The following is a 21,301-nucleotide window of genomic DNA, read 5'->3' on the forward strand; positions in this document are numbered from 1 at the left end:
ACCCCTCTACACCCAGTGATGCTAAATATATATATATATATAATGTAATCCCAGTACAGGAGACCCCTCTACACCAGTGATGATATATATATATATATAATGTAATCCCCAGTACAGGAGACTCCCTCTACACCAGTGATGATATATATATATATAATGTAATCCCAGTACAGGAGACTCCCTCTACACCAGTGATGATATATATATATATAATGTAATCCCAGTACAGGAGACCCCTCTACACCAGTGATGATATATATATATATATATAATGTAATCCCAGTACAGGAGACACCTCTACACCAGTGATGATATATATATAATAAATGTAATCCCAGTACAGGAGACCCCTCTACACCAGTGATGATATATATATATATTATAATGTAATCCCAGTACAGGAGACCCCTCTACACCAGTGATGATATATATATATATAATGTAATCCCAGTACAGGAGACTCCCTCTACACCAGTGATGATATATATATATATAATAATGTAATCCCAGTACAGGAGACCCCTCTACACCCAGTGATGATATATATATATATAATGTAATCCCAGTACAGGAGACCCCTCTACACCCAGTGATGTATATATATATATAATGTAATCCCAGTACAGGAGACCCCTCTACACCAGTGATGATATATATATATATAATGTAATCCCAGTACAGGAGACCCCTCTACACCAGTGATGATATATATATATATATAATGTAATCCCAGTACAGGAGACCCCTCTACACCAGTGATGATATATATATATATAATGTAATCCCAGTACAGGAGACCCCTCTACACCAGTGATGATATATATATATATAATGTAATCCAGTACAGGAGACCCCTCTACACCAGTGATGATATATATATATAATGTAATCCCAGTACAGGAGACCCCTCTACACCAGTGATGATATATATATATATAATGTAATCCCAGTACAGGAGACCCCTCTACACCAGTGATTGATATAATATATATATAATGTAATCCCAGTACAGGAGACTCCTCTACACAGTGATGATATATATATATATAATGTAATCCCAGTACAGGAGACCCCTCTACACCAGTGATGATATATATATATATAATGTAATCCCAGTACAGGAGACTCCCTCTACACCAGTGATGATATATATATATATAATGTAATCCCAGTACAGGAGACCCCTCTACACCAGTGATGATATATATATATATAATGTAATCCCAGTACAGGAGACCCCTCTACACCAGTGATGATATATATATATATAATGTAATCCCAGTACAGGAGACCCCTCTACACCAGTGATGATATATATATATATAATGTAATCCCAGTACAGGAGACCCCTCTACACCAGTGATGATATATATATATATAATGTAATCCCAGTACAGGAGACCCCTCTACACCAGTGATGATATATATATATATAATGTAATCCCAGTACAGGAGACCCCCTCTACACCAGTGATGATATATATATTTATAATGTAATCCCAGTACAGGAGACCCCTCTACACCAGTGATGATATATATATATGTATAATGTAATCCCAGTACAGGAGACCCCTCTACACCAGTGATGATATATATATATATATAATGTAATCCCAGTACAGGAGACCCCTCTACACCAGTGATGATATATATATATAATGTAATCCCAGTACAGGAGACCCCTCTACACACAGTGATGATATATATATATATAATGTAATCCAGTACAGGAGACCCCCTCTACACCAGTGATGATATATATATATATAATGTAATCCCAGTACAGGAGACCCCTCTACACCAGTGATGATATATATATATATAATGTAATCCCAGTACAGGAGACCCCTCTACACCAGTGATGATATATATATATATAATGTAATCCCAGTACAGGAGACCCCTCTACACCAGTGATGATATATAATATATATAATGTAATCCCAGTACAGGAGACCCCTCTTACACCAGTGATGATATATATATATATATAATTGTAATCCCAGTACAGGAGACCCCTCTACACCAGTGATGATATATATATATATATAATGTAATCCCAGTACAGGAGACCCCCTCTACACCAGTGATGATATATATATATAATGTAATCCCAGTACAGGAGACCCCTCTACACCAGTGATGATATATATATATAATGTAATCCCAGTACAGGAGACTCCCTCTACACCAGTGATGATATATATATATATAATGTAATCCCAGTACAGGAGACCCCTCTACACCAGTGATGATATATATATATATAATGTAATCCCAGTACAGGAGACCCCTCTACACACCAGTGATGATATATATATATATAATGTAATCCCAGTACAGGAGACTCCCTCTACACCAGTGATTGATATATATATATATAATGTAATCCCAGTACAGGAGACCCCTCTACACCAGTGATGATATATATATATATATAACTGTAATCCCAGTACAGGAGACCCCTCTACACCAGTGATGATATATATATATATATAATGTAATCCCAGTACAGGAGACCCCTCTACACCAGTGATGATATATATATATATAATGTAATCCCAGTACAGGAGACCCCTCTACACCAGTGATGATATATATATATATAATTGTAATCCCAGTACAGGAGACACCCTCTACACCAGTGATGATATATATATATATATAATGTAATCCCAGTACAGGAGACCCCTCTACACCAGTGATGATATATATATATATATAATGTAATCCCAGTACAGGAGACCCCTCTACACCAGTGATGATATATATATATATATATGTAATCCCAGTACAGGAGACTCCCTCTACACCAGTGATGATATATATATATATATAATGTAATCCCAGTACAGGAGACCCCTCTACACCAGTGATGATATATATATATATATAATGTAATCCCAGTACAGGAGACCCCTCTACAACCAGTGATGATATATATATAATATAATGTAATCCCAGTACAGGAGACCCCCTCTACACCAGTGATGATATATATATATTATAATGTAATCCCAGTACAGGAGACTCCTCTAACACCAGTGATGATTATATATATATATATAATGTAATCCCAGTACAGGAGACCCCTCTACACCAGTGATGATATATATATATATATAATGTAATCCCAGTACAGGAGACACCTCTACACCAGTGATGATATATATATATATATAATGTAATCCCAGTACAGGAGACTCCTCTACACCAGTGATGATATATATATATATATAATGTAATCCCAGTACAGGAGACTCCTCTACAACCAGTGATGATATATATATATATAATGTAATCCCAGTACAGGAGACTCCCTCTACACCAGTGATGATATAATATATATATATAATGTAATCCCAGTACAGGAGACCCCTCTACACCAGTGATGATATATATATAATATAATGTAATCCCAGTACAGGAGACCCCTCTACACTCAGTGATGATATATATATATATAATGTAATCCCAGTACAGGAGACCCCCTCTACACCAGTGATGATATATATATATATAATGTAATCCCAGTACAGGAGACCCTCTACACCAGTTGATGATATATATATATAATGTAATCCCAGTACAGGAGACCCCTCTACACCAGTGATGATATATATATATATAATGTAATCCCAGTACAGGAGACTCCTCTACACCAGTGATGATATATATATATATAATGTAATCCCAGTACAGGAGACCCCTCTACACCAGTGATGAATATATATATATATAATGTAATCCCAGTACAGGAGACCCCTCTACACCAGTGATGATATATATATATATATATAATGTAATCCCAGTACAGGAGACCCCTCTACACCAGTGATGATATATATATATATAATGTAATCCCAGTACAGGAGACCTCCTCTACACCAGTGATGATATATATATATATAATGTAATCCCAGTACAGGAGACTCCCTCTACACCCAGTGATGATATATATATATATAATGTAATCCCAGTACAGGAGACCCCTCTACACCAGTGATGATATATATATATATAATGTAATCCCAGTACAGGAGACCCCTCTACACCAGTGATGATATATATATATATAATGTAATCCCAGTACAGGAGACTCCCTCTACACCAGTGATGATATATATATATATAATGTAATCCCAGTACAGGAGACTCCTCTACACCAGTGATGATATATATATATATAATGTAATCCCAGTACAGGAGACCCCTCTACACCAGTGATGATATATATATATATTAATGTAATCCCAGTACAGGAGACCCCTCTACACCAGTGATGATATATATATATATAATGTAATCCCAGTACAGGAGACCTCCTCTACACCAGTGATGATATATATATATATAATGTAATCCCAGTACAGGAGACCCCTCTACACCAGTGATGATATATATATATATAATGTAATCCCAGTACAGGAGACCCCTCTACACCAGTGATGATATATATATATATATATAATGTAATCCCAGTACAGGAGACCCCCTCTACACCAGTGATGATATATATTATATATATATAATGTAAATCCCAGTACAGGAGACCCCTCTACACCAGTGATGAATATATATATATAATGTAATCCCAGTACAGGAGACCCCTCTACACCAGTGATGATATATATATATATATATATAATGTAATCCCAGTACAGGAGACCCCTCTACACCAGTGATGATATATATATATATAATGTAATCCCAGTACAGGAGACTCCTCTACACCAGTGATGATATATATATATATAATGTAATCCCAGTACAGGAGACCCCTCTACACCAGTGATGATATATATATATATATAATTGTAATCCCAGTACAGGAGCACCCCTCTACACCAGTGATGATATATATATATATATAATGTAATCCCAGTACAGGAGACTCCTCTACACCAGTGATGATATATATATATATAATGTAATCCCAGTACAGGAGACCCCTCTACACCAGTGATGATATATATATATATATAATGTAATCCCAGTACAGGAGACCCCTCTACACCAGTGATGATATATATATATATATAATGTAATCCCAGTACAGGAGACCCCTCTACACCAGTGATGATATATATATATAATGTAATCCCAGTACAGGAGACCCCTCTACACCAGTGATGATATATATATATATAATGTAATCCCAGTACAGGAGACTCCTCTACACCAGTGATGATATATATATATATATAATGTAATCCCAGTACAGGAGACCCCTCTACAACCAGTGATGATATATATATATATAATGTAATCCCAGTACAGGAGACCCCTCTACACCAGTGATGATATATATATATAATGTAATCCCAGTACAGGAGACCCCTCTACACCAGTGATGATATATATATATAATGTAATCCCAGTACAGGAGACCCCTCTACACCAGTGATGATATATATATATATATAATGTAATCCCAGTACAGGACACCTCCTCTACACCAGTGATGATATATATATATATATAATGTAATCCCAGTACAGGAGACCCCTCTACACCAGTGATGATATATATATATATAATGTAATCCCAGTACAGGAGACTCCTCTACACCAGTGATGATATATATATATATAATGTAATCCCAGTACAGGAGACCCCTCTACACCAGTGATGATATATATATATATATAATGTAATCCCAGTACAGGAGACCCCTCTACACCAGTGATGATATATATATATATAATGTAATCCCAGTACAGGAGACCCCTCTACACCAGTGATGATATATATATATATATAATGTAATCCCAGTACAGGAGACCCCTCTACACCAGTGATGATATATATATATATAATGTAATCCCAGTACAGGAGACCCCTCTACACCAGTGATGATATATATATATAATGTAATCCCAGTACAGGAGACCCCTCTACACCAGTGATGATATATATATATATAATGTAATCCCAGTACAGGAGACTCCTCTACACCAGTGATGATATATATATATATAATGTAATCCCAGTACAGGAGACCCCTCTACACCAGTGATGATATAATATATATATAATGTAATCCCAGTACAGGAGACTCCTCTACACCAGTGATGATATATATATATATAATGTAATCCCAGTACAGGAGACCTCCTCTACACCAGTGATGATATATATATATATATAATGTAATCCCAGTACAGGAGACCCCTCTACACCAGTGATGATATATATATATATATAATGTAATCCCAGTACAGGAGACTCCTCTACACCAGTGATGATATATATATATAATGTAATCCCAGTACAGGAGACTCCCTCTACACACAGTGATGATATATATATATATATAATGTAATCCCAGTACAGGAGACCCCTCTACACCAGTGATGATATATATATATAATGTAATCCCAGTACAGGGAGACCCCTCTACACCAGTGATGATTATATATATATATATATAATGTAATCCCAGTACAGGAGACCCCTCTACACCAGTGATGATATATATATATATAATGTAATCCCAGTACAGGAGACCCCTCTACTACCAGTGATGATATATATATATAATGTAATCCCAGTACAGGAGACCCCTCTACACCAGTGATGATATATATATTATATAATGTAATCCCAGTACAGGAGACCCCTCTACACCAGTGATGATATATATATATATAATGTAATCCCAGTACAGGAGACCCCTCTACACCAGTGATGATATATATATATATAATGTAATCCCAGTACAGGAGACTCCTCTACACCAGTGATGATATATATATATATATAATGTAATCCCAGTACAGGAGACCCCTCTACACCAGTGATGATATATATATATATAATGTAATCCCAGTACAGGAGACCCCTCTACACCAGTGATGATATATATATATAATGTAATCCCAGTACAGGAGACTCCTCTACACCAGTGATGATATATATATATATATAATGTAATCCCAGTACAGGAGACCCCTCTACACCAGTGATGATATATATATATATATATATATATAATGTAATCCCAGTACAGGAGACCCCTCTACACCAGTGATGATATATATATATATATAATGTAATCCCAGTACAGGAGACCCCAATATATATATATAATTTCTCACCTTCTTTGGCTCCTGGTTGTGGCCCTTGGGGCTCCTGGATTTTGTTTTCTCTCCGGTTCCTCCTGATTTCTCTTCTTTCTGTTCACAATGACCGAGAAGAGGAAACGAGCATCACGTGATGTCCAGGGGGTGTATCTAAGCCTCCCAGAGTGATACTGTCTGCTGGGAGGTGGATCACACACTGTGGGCTTAGATACATCAGCTCATTGTCCGGACTTTATATTCAGACTAAACTAATACACAAGATAAATAATAAACTGATACAATATATGAGATAAATGAACAACAAACAGGAACTGATAGAAGAAATAATAAAATGATACATTATATAAATAGATAAATATTAAACTGATAGAAGAAATAATAAAATGATACATTATATAAATAGATAAATATTAAACTGATAGAAGAAATAATAAAATGATACATGATATAAATAGATAAATATTAAACTGATAGAAGAAATAATAAAATGATACATGATATAAATAGATAAATATTAAACTGATAGAAGAAATAATAAAATGATACATTATATAAATAGATAAATATTAAACTGATAGAAGAAATAATTAAATAACCTGATAAAATAAATAAAGAACAGAAACTGTTAAAATAAACAAAGTGATAAATAATAAACAGATACATGAAATAAAGAAATAATTATTAAAATGATACATTATATAAAGAGATAAATTTTAAACAGATACAAGTGATACATAATAAACTGATAGAGGAAATAAAGAAATTACTAAATGAAGGAACAACAAATATTAAATAAAGAGATAGATAATAAACAGATACATTATATATAAATGACGGAATCTCTGATAATCTGGATACATTGTTAGACAAGGGCAGTGGTCCCATAACTGTGCCCCTCCAGCGGTCGAAAACTTTTGTTGTCTGTCTAGGCATGCTGGGAGTTCTCTAGACGGGTGAACATTACCGTACTGTACGTGGTCAGTGAGGGATCAATCATCTCTAGACGGGTGAACATTACCGTACTGTACGTGGTCAGTGAGGGGTCAATCATCTCTAGACGGGTGAACATTACCGTACTGTACGTGGTCAGTGAGGGGTCTATCATCTCTAGACGGGTGAACATTACCGTACTGTACGTGGTCAGTGAGGGGTCAATCATCTCTAGACGGGTGAACATTACCGTACTGTACGTGATCAGTGAGGGGTCAATCATCTCTAGACGGGTAATCGTTGCCGTACTGTACGTGGTCAGTGAGGGATCAATCATCTCTAGACGGGTGAACATTACCGTACTGTACGTGGTCAGTGAGGGATCAATCATCTCTAGACGGGTGAACATTACCGTACTGTACGTGGTCAGTGAGGGGTCAATCATCTCTAGACGGGTGAACATTACCGTACTGTACGTGGTCAGTGAGGGGTCAATCATCTCTAGACGGGTGAACATTACCGTACTGTACGTGGTCAGTGAGGGGTCAATCATCTCTACATGGCTGAACATTACCGTACTGTACGTGGTCAGTGAGGGGTCAATCATCTCTAGACGGGTGAACATTACCGTACTGTACGTGGTCAGTGAGGGATCAATCATCTCTAGACGGGTGAACATTACCGTACTGTACGTGGTCAGTGAGGGGTCAATCATCTCTACATGGCTGAACATTACCGTACTGTACGTGGTCAGTGAGGGGTCAATCATCTCTAGACGGGTGAACATTACCGGAGTGTACGTGGTCAGTGAGGGGTCAATCATCTCTAGACGGGTGAACATTATCGGACTGTACGTGGTCAGTGAGGGGTCAATCATCTCTAGACGGGTGAACATTACCGTACTGTACGTGGTCAGTGAGGGGTCAATCATCTCTAGACGGGTGAACATTACCGTACTGTACGTGGTCAGTGAGGGGTCAATCATCTCTACATGGCTGAACATTACCGTACTGTACGTGGTCAGTGAGGGGTCAATCATCTCTAGACGGGTGAACATTACCGTACTGTACGTGGTCAGTGAGGGGTCAATCATCTCTAGACGGGTGAACATTACCGTACTGTACGTGGTCAGTGAGGGGTCAATCATCTCTAGACGGGTGAACATTACCGTACTGTACGTGGTCAGTGAGGGGTCAATCATCTCTAGACGGGTGAACATTACCGTACTGTACGTGGTCAGTGAGGGGTCAATCATCTCTAGACGGGTGAACATTACCGTACTGTACGTGGTCAGTGAGGGGTCAATCATCTCTAGACGGGTGAACATTACCGTACTGTACGTGGTCAGTGAGGGATCAATCATCTCTAGACGGGTGAACATTACCTTACTGTATGTGGTCAGTGAGGGGTCAATCATCTCTAGACGGGTGAACATTACCGTACTGTACGTGGTCAGTGAGTGGTCAATCATCTCTAGACGGGTGAACATTACCGTACTGTACGTGGTCAGTGAGGGGTCTATCATCTCTAGACGGGTGAACATTACCGTACTGTACGTGGTCAGTGAGGGGTCAATCATCTCTAGACGGGTGAACATTACCGTACTGTACGTGGTCAGTGAGGGGTCAATCATCTCTAGACGGGTAATCGTTACCGTACTGTACGTGGTCAGTGACGGGTCAATCATCTCTAGACGGGTGAACATTATCGGACTGTACGTGGTCAGTGAGGGGTCAATCATCTCTAGACGGGTGAACATTACCGTACTGTACGTGGTCAGTGAGGGGTCAATCATCTCTAGACGGGTGAACATTACCGTACTGTATGTGGTCAGTGAGGGATCAATCATCTCTAGACGGGTGAACATTACCGTACTGTACGTGGTCAGTGAAGGATCAATCATCTCTACATGGCTGAACATTACCGTACTGTACGTGGTCAGTGAGGGGTCATTCATCTCTAGACGGGTGAACATTACCGTACTGTACGTGGTCAGTGAGGGATCAATCATCTCTAGATGGGTGAACATTACCGTACTGTACGTGGTCAGTGAGGGATCAATCATCTCTAGACGGGTGAACATTACCGTACTGTACGTGGTCAGTGAGGGGTCAATCATCTCTAGACGGGTGAACATTACCGTACTGTACGTGGTCAGTGAGGGATCAATCATCTCTAGACGGGTGAACATTACCGTACTGTACGTGGTCAGTGAGGGGTCAATCATCTCTAGACGGGTGAACATTACCGTACTGTACGTGGTCAGTGAGGGATCAATCATCTCTAGACGGGTGAACATTACCGTACTGTACGTGGTCAGTGAGGGATCAATCATCTCTAGACGGGTGAACATTACCGTACTGTACGTGGTCAGTGAGGGGTCAATCATCTCTAGACGGGTGAACATTGCCGTAGTGTACGTGGTCAGTGAGGGGTCAATCATCTCTAGACGGGTGAACATTACCGTACTGTACGTGGTCAGTGAGGGATCAATCATCTCTAGACGAGTGAACATTACCGTACTGTACGTGGTCAGTGAGGGATCAATCATCTCTAGACGAGTGAACATTACCGTACTGTACGTGGTCAGTGAGGGGTCTATCATCTCTAGACGGGTGAACATTACCGGAGTGTACGTGGTCAGTGAGGGATCAATCATCTCTAGACGGGTAATCGTTGCCGTACTGTACGTGGTCAGTGAGGGATCAATCATCTCTAGACGGGTGAACATTACCGTACTGTACGTGGTCAGTGAGGGGTCAATCATCTCTAGACGGGTGAACATTACCGTACTGTACGTGGTCAGTGAGGGGTCAATCATCTCTAGACGGGTAATCGTTGCCATACTGTACGTGATCAGTGAGGGGTCAATCATCTCTAGACGGGTAATCGTTACCGTACTGTACGTGGTCAGTGAGGGGTCTATCATCTCTAGACGGGTGAACATTACCGGAGTGTACGTGGTCAGTGAGGGATCAATCATCTCTAGACGGGTAATCGTTGCCGTACTGTACGTGGTCAGTGAGGGGTCAATCATCTCTAGACGGGTAATCGTTGCCATACTGTACGTGATCAGTGAGGGGTCAATCATCTCTAGACGGGTAATCGTTACCGTACTGTACGTGGTCAGTGAGGGGTCTATCATCTCTAGACGGGTGAACATTACCGGAGTGTACGTGGTCAGTGAGGGATCAATCATCTCTAGACGGGTAATCGTTGCCGTACTGTACGTGTTCAGTGAGGGGTCAATCATCTCTAGACGGGTAATCGTTGCCATACTGTACGTGGTCAGTGAGGGGTCTATCATCTCTAGACGGGTGAACATTACCGGACTGTACGTGGTCAGTGAGGGATCAATCATCTCTAGACGGGTAATCGTTGCCGTACTGTATGTGGTCAGTGAGGGATCAATCATCTCTAGACGGGTAATCGTTGCCGTACTGTACGTGATCAGTGAGGGGTCAATAATCTCTAGACGGGTGAACATTACCGTACTGTACGTGGTCAGTGAGGGGTCTATCATCTCTAGACGGGTGAACATTATCGGACTGTACGTGGTCAGTGAGGGATCAATCATCTCTAGACGGGTGAACATTACCGTACTGTACGTGGTCAGTGAGGGGTCAATCATCTCTAGACGGGTGAACATTACCGTACTGTACGTGGTCAGTGAGGGATCAATCATCTCTAGATGGGTGAACATTACCGTACTGTACGTGGTCAGTGAGGGGTCAATCATCTCTAGACGGGTGAACATTGCCGTACTGTACGTGGTCAGTGAGGGGTCAATCATCTCTAGACGGGTGAACATTACCGTACTGTACGTGGTCAGTGAGGGGTCAATCATCTCTAGACGGGTGAACATTGCCGTACTGTACGTGATCAGTGAGGGGTCAATAATCTCTAGACGGGTGAACATTACCGTACTGTACGTGGTCAGTGAGGGGTCTATCATCTCTAGACGGGTGAACATTACCGGAGTGTACGTGGTCAGTGAGGGATCAATCATCTCTAGACGGGTAATCGTTGCCGTACTGTACGTGGTCAGTGAGGGATCAATCATCTCTAGACGGGTGAACATTACCGTACTGTACGTGGTCAGTGAGGGGTCAATCATCTCTAGACGGGTAATCGTTGCCATACTGTACGTGATCAGTGAGGGGTCAATCATCTCTAGACGGGTAATCGTTACCGTACTGTACGTGGTCAGTGAGGGGTCTATCATCTCTAGACGGGTGAACATTACCGGAGTGTACGTGGTCAGTGAGGGATCAATCATCTCTAGACGGGTAATCGTTGCCGTACTGTACGTGGTCAGTGAGGGGTCAATCATCTCTAGACGGGTAATCGTTGCCATACTGTACGTGATCAGTGAGGGGTCAATCATCTCTAGACGGGTAATCGTTACCGTACTGTACGTGGTCAGTGAGGGGTCTATCATCTCTAGACGGGTGAACATTACCGGAGTGTACGTGGTCAGTGAGGGGTCTATCATCTCTAGACGGGTGAACATTACCGGACTGTACGTGGTCAGTGAGGGATCAATCATCTCTAGACGGGTAATCGTTGCCGTACTGTATGTGGTCAGTGAGGGATCAATCATCTCTAGACGGGTAATCGTTGCCGTACTGTACGTGGTCAGTGAGGGATCAATCATCTCTAGATGGGTGAACATTACCGTACTGTACGTGGTCAGTGAGGGGTCTATCATCTCTAGACGGGTGAACATTACCGGAGTGTACGTGGTCAGTGAGGGATCAATCATCTCTAGACGGGTAATCGTTGCCGTACTGTACGTGGTCAGTGAGGGATCAATCATCTCTAGACGGGTGAACATTACCGTACTGTACGTGGTCAGTGAGGGGTCAATCATCTCTAGACGGGTAATCGTTGCCATACTGTACGTGATCAGTGAGGGGTCAATCATCTCTAGACGGGTAATTGTTACCGTACTGTACGTGGTCAGTGAGGGGTCTATCATCTCTAGACGGGTGAACATTACCGAAGTGTACGTGGTCAGTGAGGGATCAATCATCTCTAGACGGGTAATCGTTGCCGTACTGTACGTGGTCAGTGAGGGGTCAATCATCTCTAGACGGGTAATCGTTGCCATACTGTACGTGATCAGTGAGGGGTCAATCATCTCTAGACGGGTGAACATTACCGGAGTGTACGTGGTCAGTGAGGGATCAATCATCTCTAGACGGGTAATCGTTACCGTACTGTACGTGATCAGTGAGGGATCAATCATCTCTAGACGGGTAATCGTTGCCGTACTGTACGTGGTCAGTGAGGGATCAATCATCTCTAGACGGGTGAACATTACCGTACTGTACGTGGTCAGTGAGGGGTCAATCATCTCTAGACGGGTAATCGTTGCCATACTGTACGTGATCAGTGAGGGGTCAATCATCTCTAGACGGGTAATCGTTACCGTACTGTACGTGGTCAGTGAGGGATCAATCATCTCTAGACGGGTGAACATTACCGGAGTGTACGTGGTCAGTGAGGGATCAATCATCTCTAGACGGGTAATCGTTGCCGTACTGTACGTGGTCAGTGAGGGGTCAATCATCTCTAGACGGGTAATCGTTGCCATACTGTACGTGATCAGTGAGGGGTCAATCATCTCTAGACGGGTGAACATTACCGGAGTGTACGTGGTCAGTGAGGGATCAATCATCTCTAGACGGGTAATCGTTACCGTACTGTACGTGGTCAGTGAGGGGTCAATCATCTCTAGACGGGTAATCGTTGCCGTACTGTACGTGTTCAGTGAGGGGTCAATCATCTCTAGACGGGTAATCGTTGCCATACTGTACGTGGTCAGTGAGGGGTCTATCATCTCTAGACGGGTGAACATTACCGGACTGTACGTGGTCAGTGAGGGATCAATCATCTCTAGACGGGTAATCGTTGCCGTACTGTATGTGGTCAGTGAGGGATCAATCATCTCTAGACGGGTAATCGTTGCCGTACTGTACGTGGTCAGTGAGGGGTCTATCATCTCTAGACGGGTGAACATTACCGGAGTGTACGTGGTCAGTGAGGGATCAATCATCTCTAGACGGGTAATCGTTGCCGTACTGTATGTGGTCAGTGAGGGATCAATCATCTCTAGACGGGTAATCGTTGCCGTACTGTACGTGGTCAGTGAGGGATCAATCATCTCTAGATGGGTGAACATTACCGTACTGTACGTGGTCAGTGAGGGGTCTATCATCTCTAGACGGGTGAACATTACCGGAGTGTACGTGGTCAGTGAGGGATCAATCATCTCTAGACGGGTAATCGTTGCCGTACTGTACGTGGTCAGTGAGGGATCAATCATCTCTAGACGGGTGAACATTACCGTACTGTACGTGGTCAGTGAGGGGTCAATCATCTCTAGACGGGTAATCGTTGCCATACTGTACGTGATCAGTGAGGGGTCAATCATCTCTAGACGGGTAATCGTTACCGTACTGTACGTGGTCAGTGAGGGGTCTATCATCTCTAGACGGGTGAACATTACCGAAGTGTACGTGGTCAGTGAGGGATCAATCATCTCTAGACGGGTAATCGTTGCCGTACTGTACGTGGTCAGTGAGGGGTCAATCATCTCTAGACGGGTAATCGTTGCCATACTGTACGTGATCAGTGAGGGGTCAATCATCTCTAGACGGGTGAACATTACCGGAGTGTACGTGGTCAGTGAGGGATCAATCATCTCTAGACGGGTAATCGTTACCGTACTGTACGTGATCAGTGAGGGATCAATCATCTCTAGACGGGTAATCGTTGCCGTACTGTACGTGGTCAGTGAGGGATCAATCATCTCTAGACGGGTGAACATTACCGTACTGTACGTGGTCAGTGAGGGGTCAATCATCTCTAGACGGGTAATCGTTGCCATACTGTACGTGATCAGTGAGGGGTCAATCATCTCTAGACGGGTAATCGTTACCGTACTGTACGTGGTCAGTGAGGGATCAATCATCTCTAGACGGGTGAACATTACCGGAGTGTACGTGGTCAGTGAGGGATCAATCATCTCTAGACGGGTAATCGTTGCCGTACTGTACGTGGTCAGTGAGGGGTCAATCATCTCTAGACGGGTAATCGTTGCCATACTGTACGTGATCAGTGAGGGGTCAATCATCTCTAGACGGGTGAACATTACCGGAGTGTACGTGGTCAGTGAGGGATCAATCATCTCTAGACGGGTAATCGTTACCGTACTGTACGTGGTCAGTGAGGGGTCAATCATCTCTAGACGGGTAATCGTTGCCGTACTGTACGTGTTCAGTGAGGGGTCAATCATCTCTAGACGGGTAATCGTTGCCATACTGTACGTGGTCAGTGAGGGGTCTATCATCTCTAGACGGGTGAACATTACCGGACTGTACGTGGTCAGTGAGGGATCAATCATCTCTAGACGGGTAATCGTTGCCGTACTGTATGTGGTCAGTGAGGGATCAATCATCTCTAGACGGGTAATCGTTGCCGTACTGTACGTGGTCAGTGAGGGGTCTATCATCTCTAGACGGGTGAACATTACCGGAGTGTACGTGGTCAGTGAGGGGTCTATCATCTCTAGACGGGTGAACATTACCGGACTGTACGTGGTCAGTGAGGGATCAATCATCTCTAGACGGGTAATCGTTGCCGTACTGTACGTGGTCAGTGAGGGATCAATCATCTCTAGACGGGTGAACATTACCGTACTGTACGTGATCAGTGAGGGGTCAATCATCTCTAGACGGGTGAATGCCGCCATAATGTTCATATTATCTCCTCCTCCTTTGTATATTATCTCCTCCTCCTTTATATATTATCTCCTCCTCCTTTATATATTATCTCCTCCTCCTTTATATATTATCTCCTCCTCCTTTATATATTATCTCCTCCTCCTTTATATATTATCTCCTCCTCCTTTATATATTATCCTCCTCCTCCTTTATTTATTATCTCCTCCTCCTTTATAGATTATCTCCTCCTCCTTTATATATTATCCTCCTCCTCCTTTATATATTATCTCCTCCTCCTTTATATATTATCTCCTCCTCCTTTATATATTATCTCCTCCTCCTTTATATATTATCTCCTCCTCCTTTATATATTATCTCCTCCTCCTTTATATATTATCCTCCTCCTCCTTTATATATTATCTCCTCCTCCTGTATATATGATCTCCTCCTCCTTTATATATTATCCTCCTCCTCCTTTATATATTATCCTCCTCCTCCTTTATATATTATCTCCTCCTCCTTTATATATTATCTCCTCCTCCTGTATATATGATCTCCTCCTCCTGTATATATGATCTCCTCCTCCTGTATATATGATCTCCTCCTCCTGTATATATGATCTCCTCCTCCTTTATATATTATCCTCCTCCTCCTTTATATATTATCCTCCTCCTCCTTTATATATTATCTCCTCCTCCTTTATATATTATCTCCTCCTCCTTTATATATTATCTCCTCCTCCTGTATATATGATCTCCTCCTCCTGTATATATGATCTCCTCCTCCTGTATATATGATCTCCTCCTCCTGTATATATGATCTCCTCCTCCTGTATATATGATCTCCTCCTCCTGTATATATGATCTCCTCCTCCTTTATATATTATCCTCCTCCTCCTTTATATATTATCCTCCTCCTCCTTTATATATTATCTCCTCCTCCTTTATATATTATCTCCTCCTCCTTTATATATTATCTCCTCCTCCTTTATATATTATCTCCTCCTCCTTTATATATTATCCTCCTCCTCCTTTATATATTATCTCCTCCTCCTTTATATATTATCCTCCTCCTCCTTTATATATTATCCTCCTCCTCCTTTATATATTCTCTCCTCCTCCTTTATACATTATCTCCTCCTCCTTTATACATTATCTCCTCCTCCTTTATATATTATCTCCTCCTCCTTTATATATTATCCTCCTCCTCCTTTATATATTATCTCCTCCTTTATATATTATCCTCCTCCTCCTCCTTTATATATTATCTCCTCCTCCTTTATATATTATCTCCTCCTGTATATATGATCTCCTCCTCCTTTATATATTATCCTCCTCCTCCTTTATATATTATCTCCTCCTTTATATATGATCTCCTCCTCCTTTATATATTATCCTCCTCCTCCTTTATATATTATCTCCTCCTCCTTTATATATTATCTCCTCCTGTATATATGATCTCCTCCTCCTTTATATATGATCTCCTCCTCCTGTATATATGATCTCCTCCTCCTTTATATATTATCCTCCTCCTCCTTTATATATGATCTCCTCCTCCTTTATATATTATCCTCCTCCTCCTTTATATATTATCTCCTCCTGTATATATGATCTCCTCCTCCTTTATATATTATCCTCCTCCTCCTTTATATATTATCCTCCTCCTCCTTTATATATTATCTCCTCCTCCTTTATATATTATCTCCTCCTGTATATATGATCTCCTCCTCCTTTATATATGATCTCCTCCTCCTTTATATATTATCTCCTCCTCCTTTATATATTATCTCCTCCTCCTTTATATATTATCTCCTCCTGTATATATGATCTCCTCCTCCTTTATATATTATCCTCCTCCTCCTTTATATATTATCCTCCTCCTCCTTTATATATGATCTCCTCCTGTATATATGATCTCCTCCTCCTTTATATATTATCCTCCTCCTCCTTTATAGATTATCTCCTCCTCCTTTATATATTATCTCCTCCTCCTTTATATATTATCTCCTCCTCCTTTATATATTATCCTCCTCCTCCTTTATATATTATCTCCTCCTCCTTTATATATTATCTCCTCCTCCTTTATATATTATCCTCCTCCTCCTTTATATATTATCCTCCTCCTCCTCCTTTATATATTATCCTCCTCCTCCTCCTTTATATATTATCCTCCTCCTCCTTTATATATTATCTCCTCCTCCTTTATATATTATCTCCTCCTCCTTTATATATTATCTCCTCCTCCTTTATATATTATCCTCCTCCTCCTTTATATATTATCTCCTCCTCCTTTATATATTATCTCCTCCTCCTTTATATATTATCCTCCTCCTCCTTTATATATTATCCTCCTCCTCCTTTATATATTATCCTCCTCCTCCTCTATATATTATCTCCTCCTCCTTGTTATATAATATTATTTTACTATATTATACTATATAACACCAGTGAGGTCCATTATTCCCCATTATTGATGTACTGGTCCTTTAATGCGTCCTCTGATCTGACACCAACATTTTACATTTCAGATGAAATAAGGCGAGAGTCGGTGTAAGAAAGCTTTGTCTTTATTGTCTACAGCGCCGATCACACGTAATAATACAAGTCATATAAATAATGGGAGGAGCTCCACGCCGGCGCCATGGGGGGGGGGGGGGGTTAAGGCTTCGCTGTAAAGGAGATCACAGAGCTGAGCCGCCTACAGGGAGAAACCTACAGCAATATGTGACTCCGCCCACAGGGAGAAACCGCCTCCGATAAATGACTCCACCCACATGGAGAAACCGCCAGCGATACGTGACTCCGCCTACAGGGAGAAACCGCCAGCAATACGTGACTCCGCCTACAGGGAGAAACTGCCAGCAATACGTGACTCCGCCCACAGGGAGAAACCGCCAGCAATACATGACTCCGCCCACAGCGTCAGATCTCCCTGATCTCTGATTGTGCAACATCTGATCCCAAGAACAGGATATGAAGAGCCTTTAGAGGAGCGACCCACGACCTGTCACAGAACTACAACTCCCATCATGCCCTGACACATTACAACAAACCCCAGTGCTGTGAAACAACAACAACTCCCATCACGTCCCTGTGGCTGTTGGGGTAGGAGGGGAGTCGTAGTTTGGGAACGGCTGGAGGTTGTAGTACATCCCCTCAGGAGATATAACAAAAGAAACCGCTGCGGCCGCGCCCCAGGTTCAGGGTAAATTCATTTTTATAAAATATAGAAATATATATATTCTTTATTTCTTTTTTAAAATCTTCATATTAATCCAGTTACAATAAGGAAAAAGTGAACACGTCCGGACACTTTACACAGCGGCCGCCATCTTTATTTACAAACACATTTTAAGACCGCGTCGGCGGCCATCTTGATCGCTCTTTGGCAGATTTTTCCTCCATCTTACACACTTTATTTTTCTGTAGATGTCCAGATGCTAAACACTACAACTCCCAGCATGCCCAACGATAAACCAACCCCAAATGTGTGAGGATTCTGTCGCTCCAGGGTCATAATGATGAATTCTCTTGTAATAAAGTGATGTAGAGGGTACAAAAAGATCGGGGTTTTTGGAGAGCGCTACTGAATCTCAACGGGAATTGGAGTGAAACCGAGATCGAGCCAGCGCTTACACAGGACTAACTTTTATTGGTAAAAGAAGTCAATAAGTAAAACAGGACAACGCGTTTCGGCACACACTCGCGCCTTCCTCAGGTCCACAGATATCATTTTGTGTAGTCCTGGCCGGGAGCTCCTGCGGGAGGGCACACAGGAGCTCCGGGCCAGGACTACACAAAATGCCCACAGGAGCTCCGGGCCAGGACTACACAAAATGCCCGCAGGAGCTCCGGGCCAGGACTACACAAAATGCCCACAGGAGCTCCGGGCCAGGACTACACAAAATGCCCGCAGGAGCTCCGGGCCAGGACTACACAAAATGCCCACAGGAGCTCCGGGCCAGGACTACACAAAATGCCCGCAGGAGCTCCGGGCCAGGACTACACAAAATGCCCACAGGAGCTCCGGGCCAGGACTACACAAAATGCCCGCAGGAGCTCCGGGCCAGGACTACACAAAATGCCCGCAGGAGCTTCGGGCCAGGACTACACAAAATGCCCACAGGAGCTCCCGGCCAGGACTACACAAAATGCCCGCAGGAGCTCCGGGCCAGGACTACACAAAATGCCCACAGGAGCTCCGGCCAGGACTACACAAAATGCCCACAGGAGCTCCGGGCCAGGACTACACAAAATGCCCACAGGAGCTCCCGGCCAGGACTACACATGCCACAGGAGCTCCGGGCCAGGACTACACAAAATGCCCGCAGGAGCTCCGGGCCAGGACTACACAAAATGCCCGCAGGAGCTCCGGGCCAGGACTACACAAAATGCCCACAGGAGCTCCGGGCCAGGACTACACAAAATGCCCGCAGGAGCTCCGGGCCAGGACTACACAAAATGCCTGCAGGAGCTCCGGGCCAGGACTACACAAAATGCCCACAGGAGCTCCGGGCCAGGACTACACAAAATGCCCCGCAGGAGCTCCGGGCCAGGACTACACAAAATGCCTGCAGGAGCTCCGGGCCAGGACTACACAAAATGCTCGCAGGAGCTCCGGGGCCAGGACTACACAAAATGCCTGCAGGAGCTCCGGGCCAGGACTACACAAAATGCCCGCAGGAGCTCCGGGCCAGGACTACACAAAATGCCCGCAGGAGCTCCGGGCCAGGACTACACAAAATGCCCGCAGGAGCTCCGGGCCAGGACTACACAAAATGCCCACAGGAGCTCCGGGCCAGGACTACACAAAAAGGGCCGCAGGAGCTCCGGGCCAGGACTACACAAAATGCCCACAGGAGCTCCGGGCCAGGACTACACAAAATGCCCGCAGGAGCTCCCGGCCAGGACTACACAAAATGCCCGCAGGAGCTCCGGGCCAGGACTACACAAAATGCCCGCAGGAGCTCCGGGCCAGGACTACACAAAAAGGGCCGCAGGAGCTCCCGGGCCAGGACTACACAAAATTTTATTTGTGGACCTGAGGAAGGCGCGAGTGTGCGCCGAAATGCGTTGTCCTCTTTTACTTATTGACTTCTTTTAGTCCTGCGTAAGTGGTGGCTCGATCTCGGTTTCACTCTACCTCCCGTGGTGATACAGTGGGGTCTCTCCATAAACCCCCGATCTTTTTGTCCGTCTCCCTCGGGTGGGAGCAGCAGACTGTGACCACCTCATCGGTACATACCTTCACCCACACAACAGAGGCCCCACCGACCTCTTCATACATCCGCTCAAGGTCAGTGCGTCACCTTGGGGTTTGGTGGTCGGTATTTGCACCATTTTCCCTCCATCCTGTAGGGGGCGCCCCGTTGTTTTTTCCTCCCCCTTTTTCCTTCATACCTTGTAATAAATGGGCGCAGTCCTTAAAATTCCTTATTGTTTACGATACAAAATGTCAAATAAGATTTGTCATCTACTCACTATAAAGGGTTTCCCAACCAGGTGGCCTCCAGCTGTGGCAAAACTACAACTCCCAGCATGCCCAGACAGCCGTTGG

At 42.8% G+C, this 21,301-nt stretch overlaps 1 protein-coding gene across 1 annotated transcript; it reads right to left on the bottom strand.

Moving 5' to 3' along the window:
* Window positions 1-8,010: 8,010 nt before the first annotated feature.
* Window positions 8,011-15,774, bottom strand: LOC130329425 (streptococcal hemagglutinin-like). Its single transcript, XM_056553499.1, has one exon. The coding sequence runs from the start codon at window positions 15,772-15,774 to the stop codon at window positions 8,011-8,013; it is 7,764 nt and encodes a 2,587-aa protein (XP_056409474.1).
* Window positions 15,775-21,301: the final 5,527 nt, after the last annotated feature.

Source organism: Hyla sarda, unplaced genomic scaffold, assembly GCF_029499605.1.
Source record: "Hyla sarda isolate aHylSar1 unplaced genomic scaffold, aHylSar1.hap1 scaffold_3172, whole genome shotgun sequence".
Taxonomy (NCBI): Eukaryota; Metazoa; Chordata; class Amphibia; order Anura; family Hylidae; genus Hyla; species Hyla sarda.

Coding starts and splice junctions, on each gene's coding strand:
- LOC130329425 (XM_056553499.1), bottom strand. CDS start 15,774: ATGGCGGCATTCACCCGTCTAGAGATGATTGACCCCTCACTGATCACG.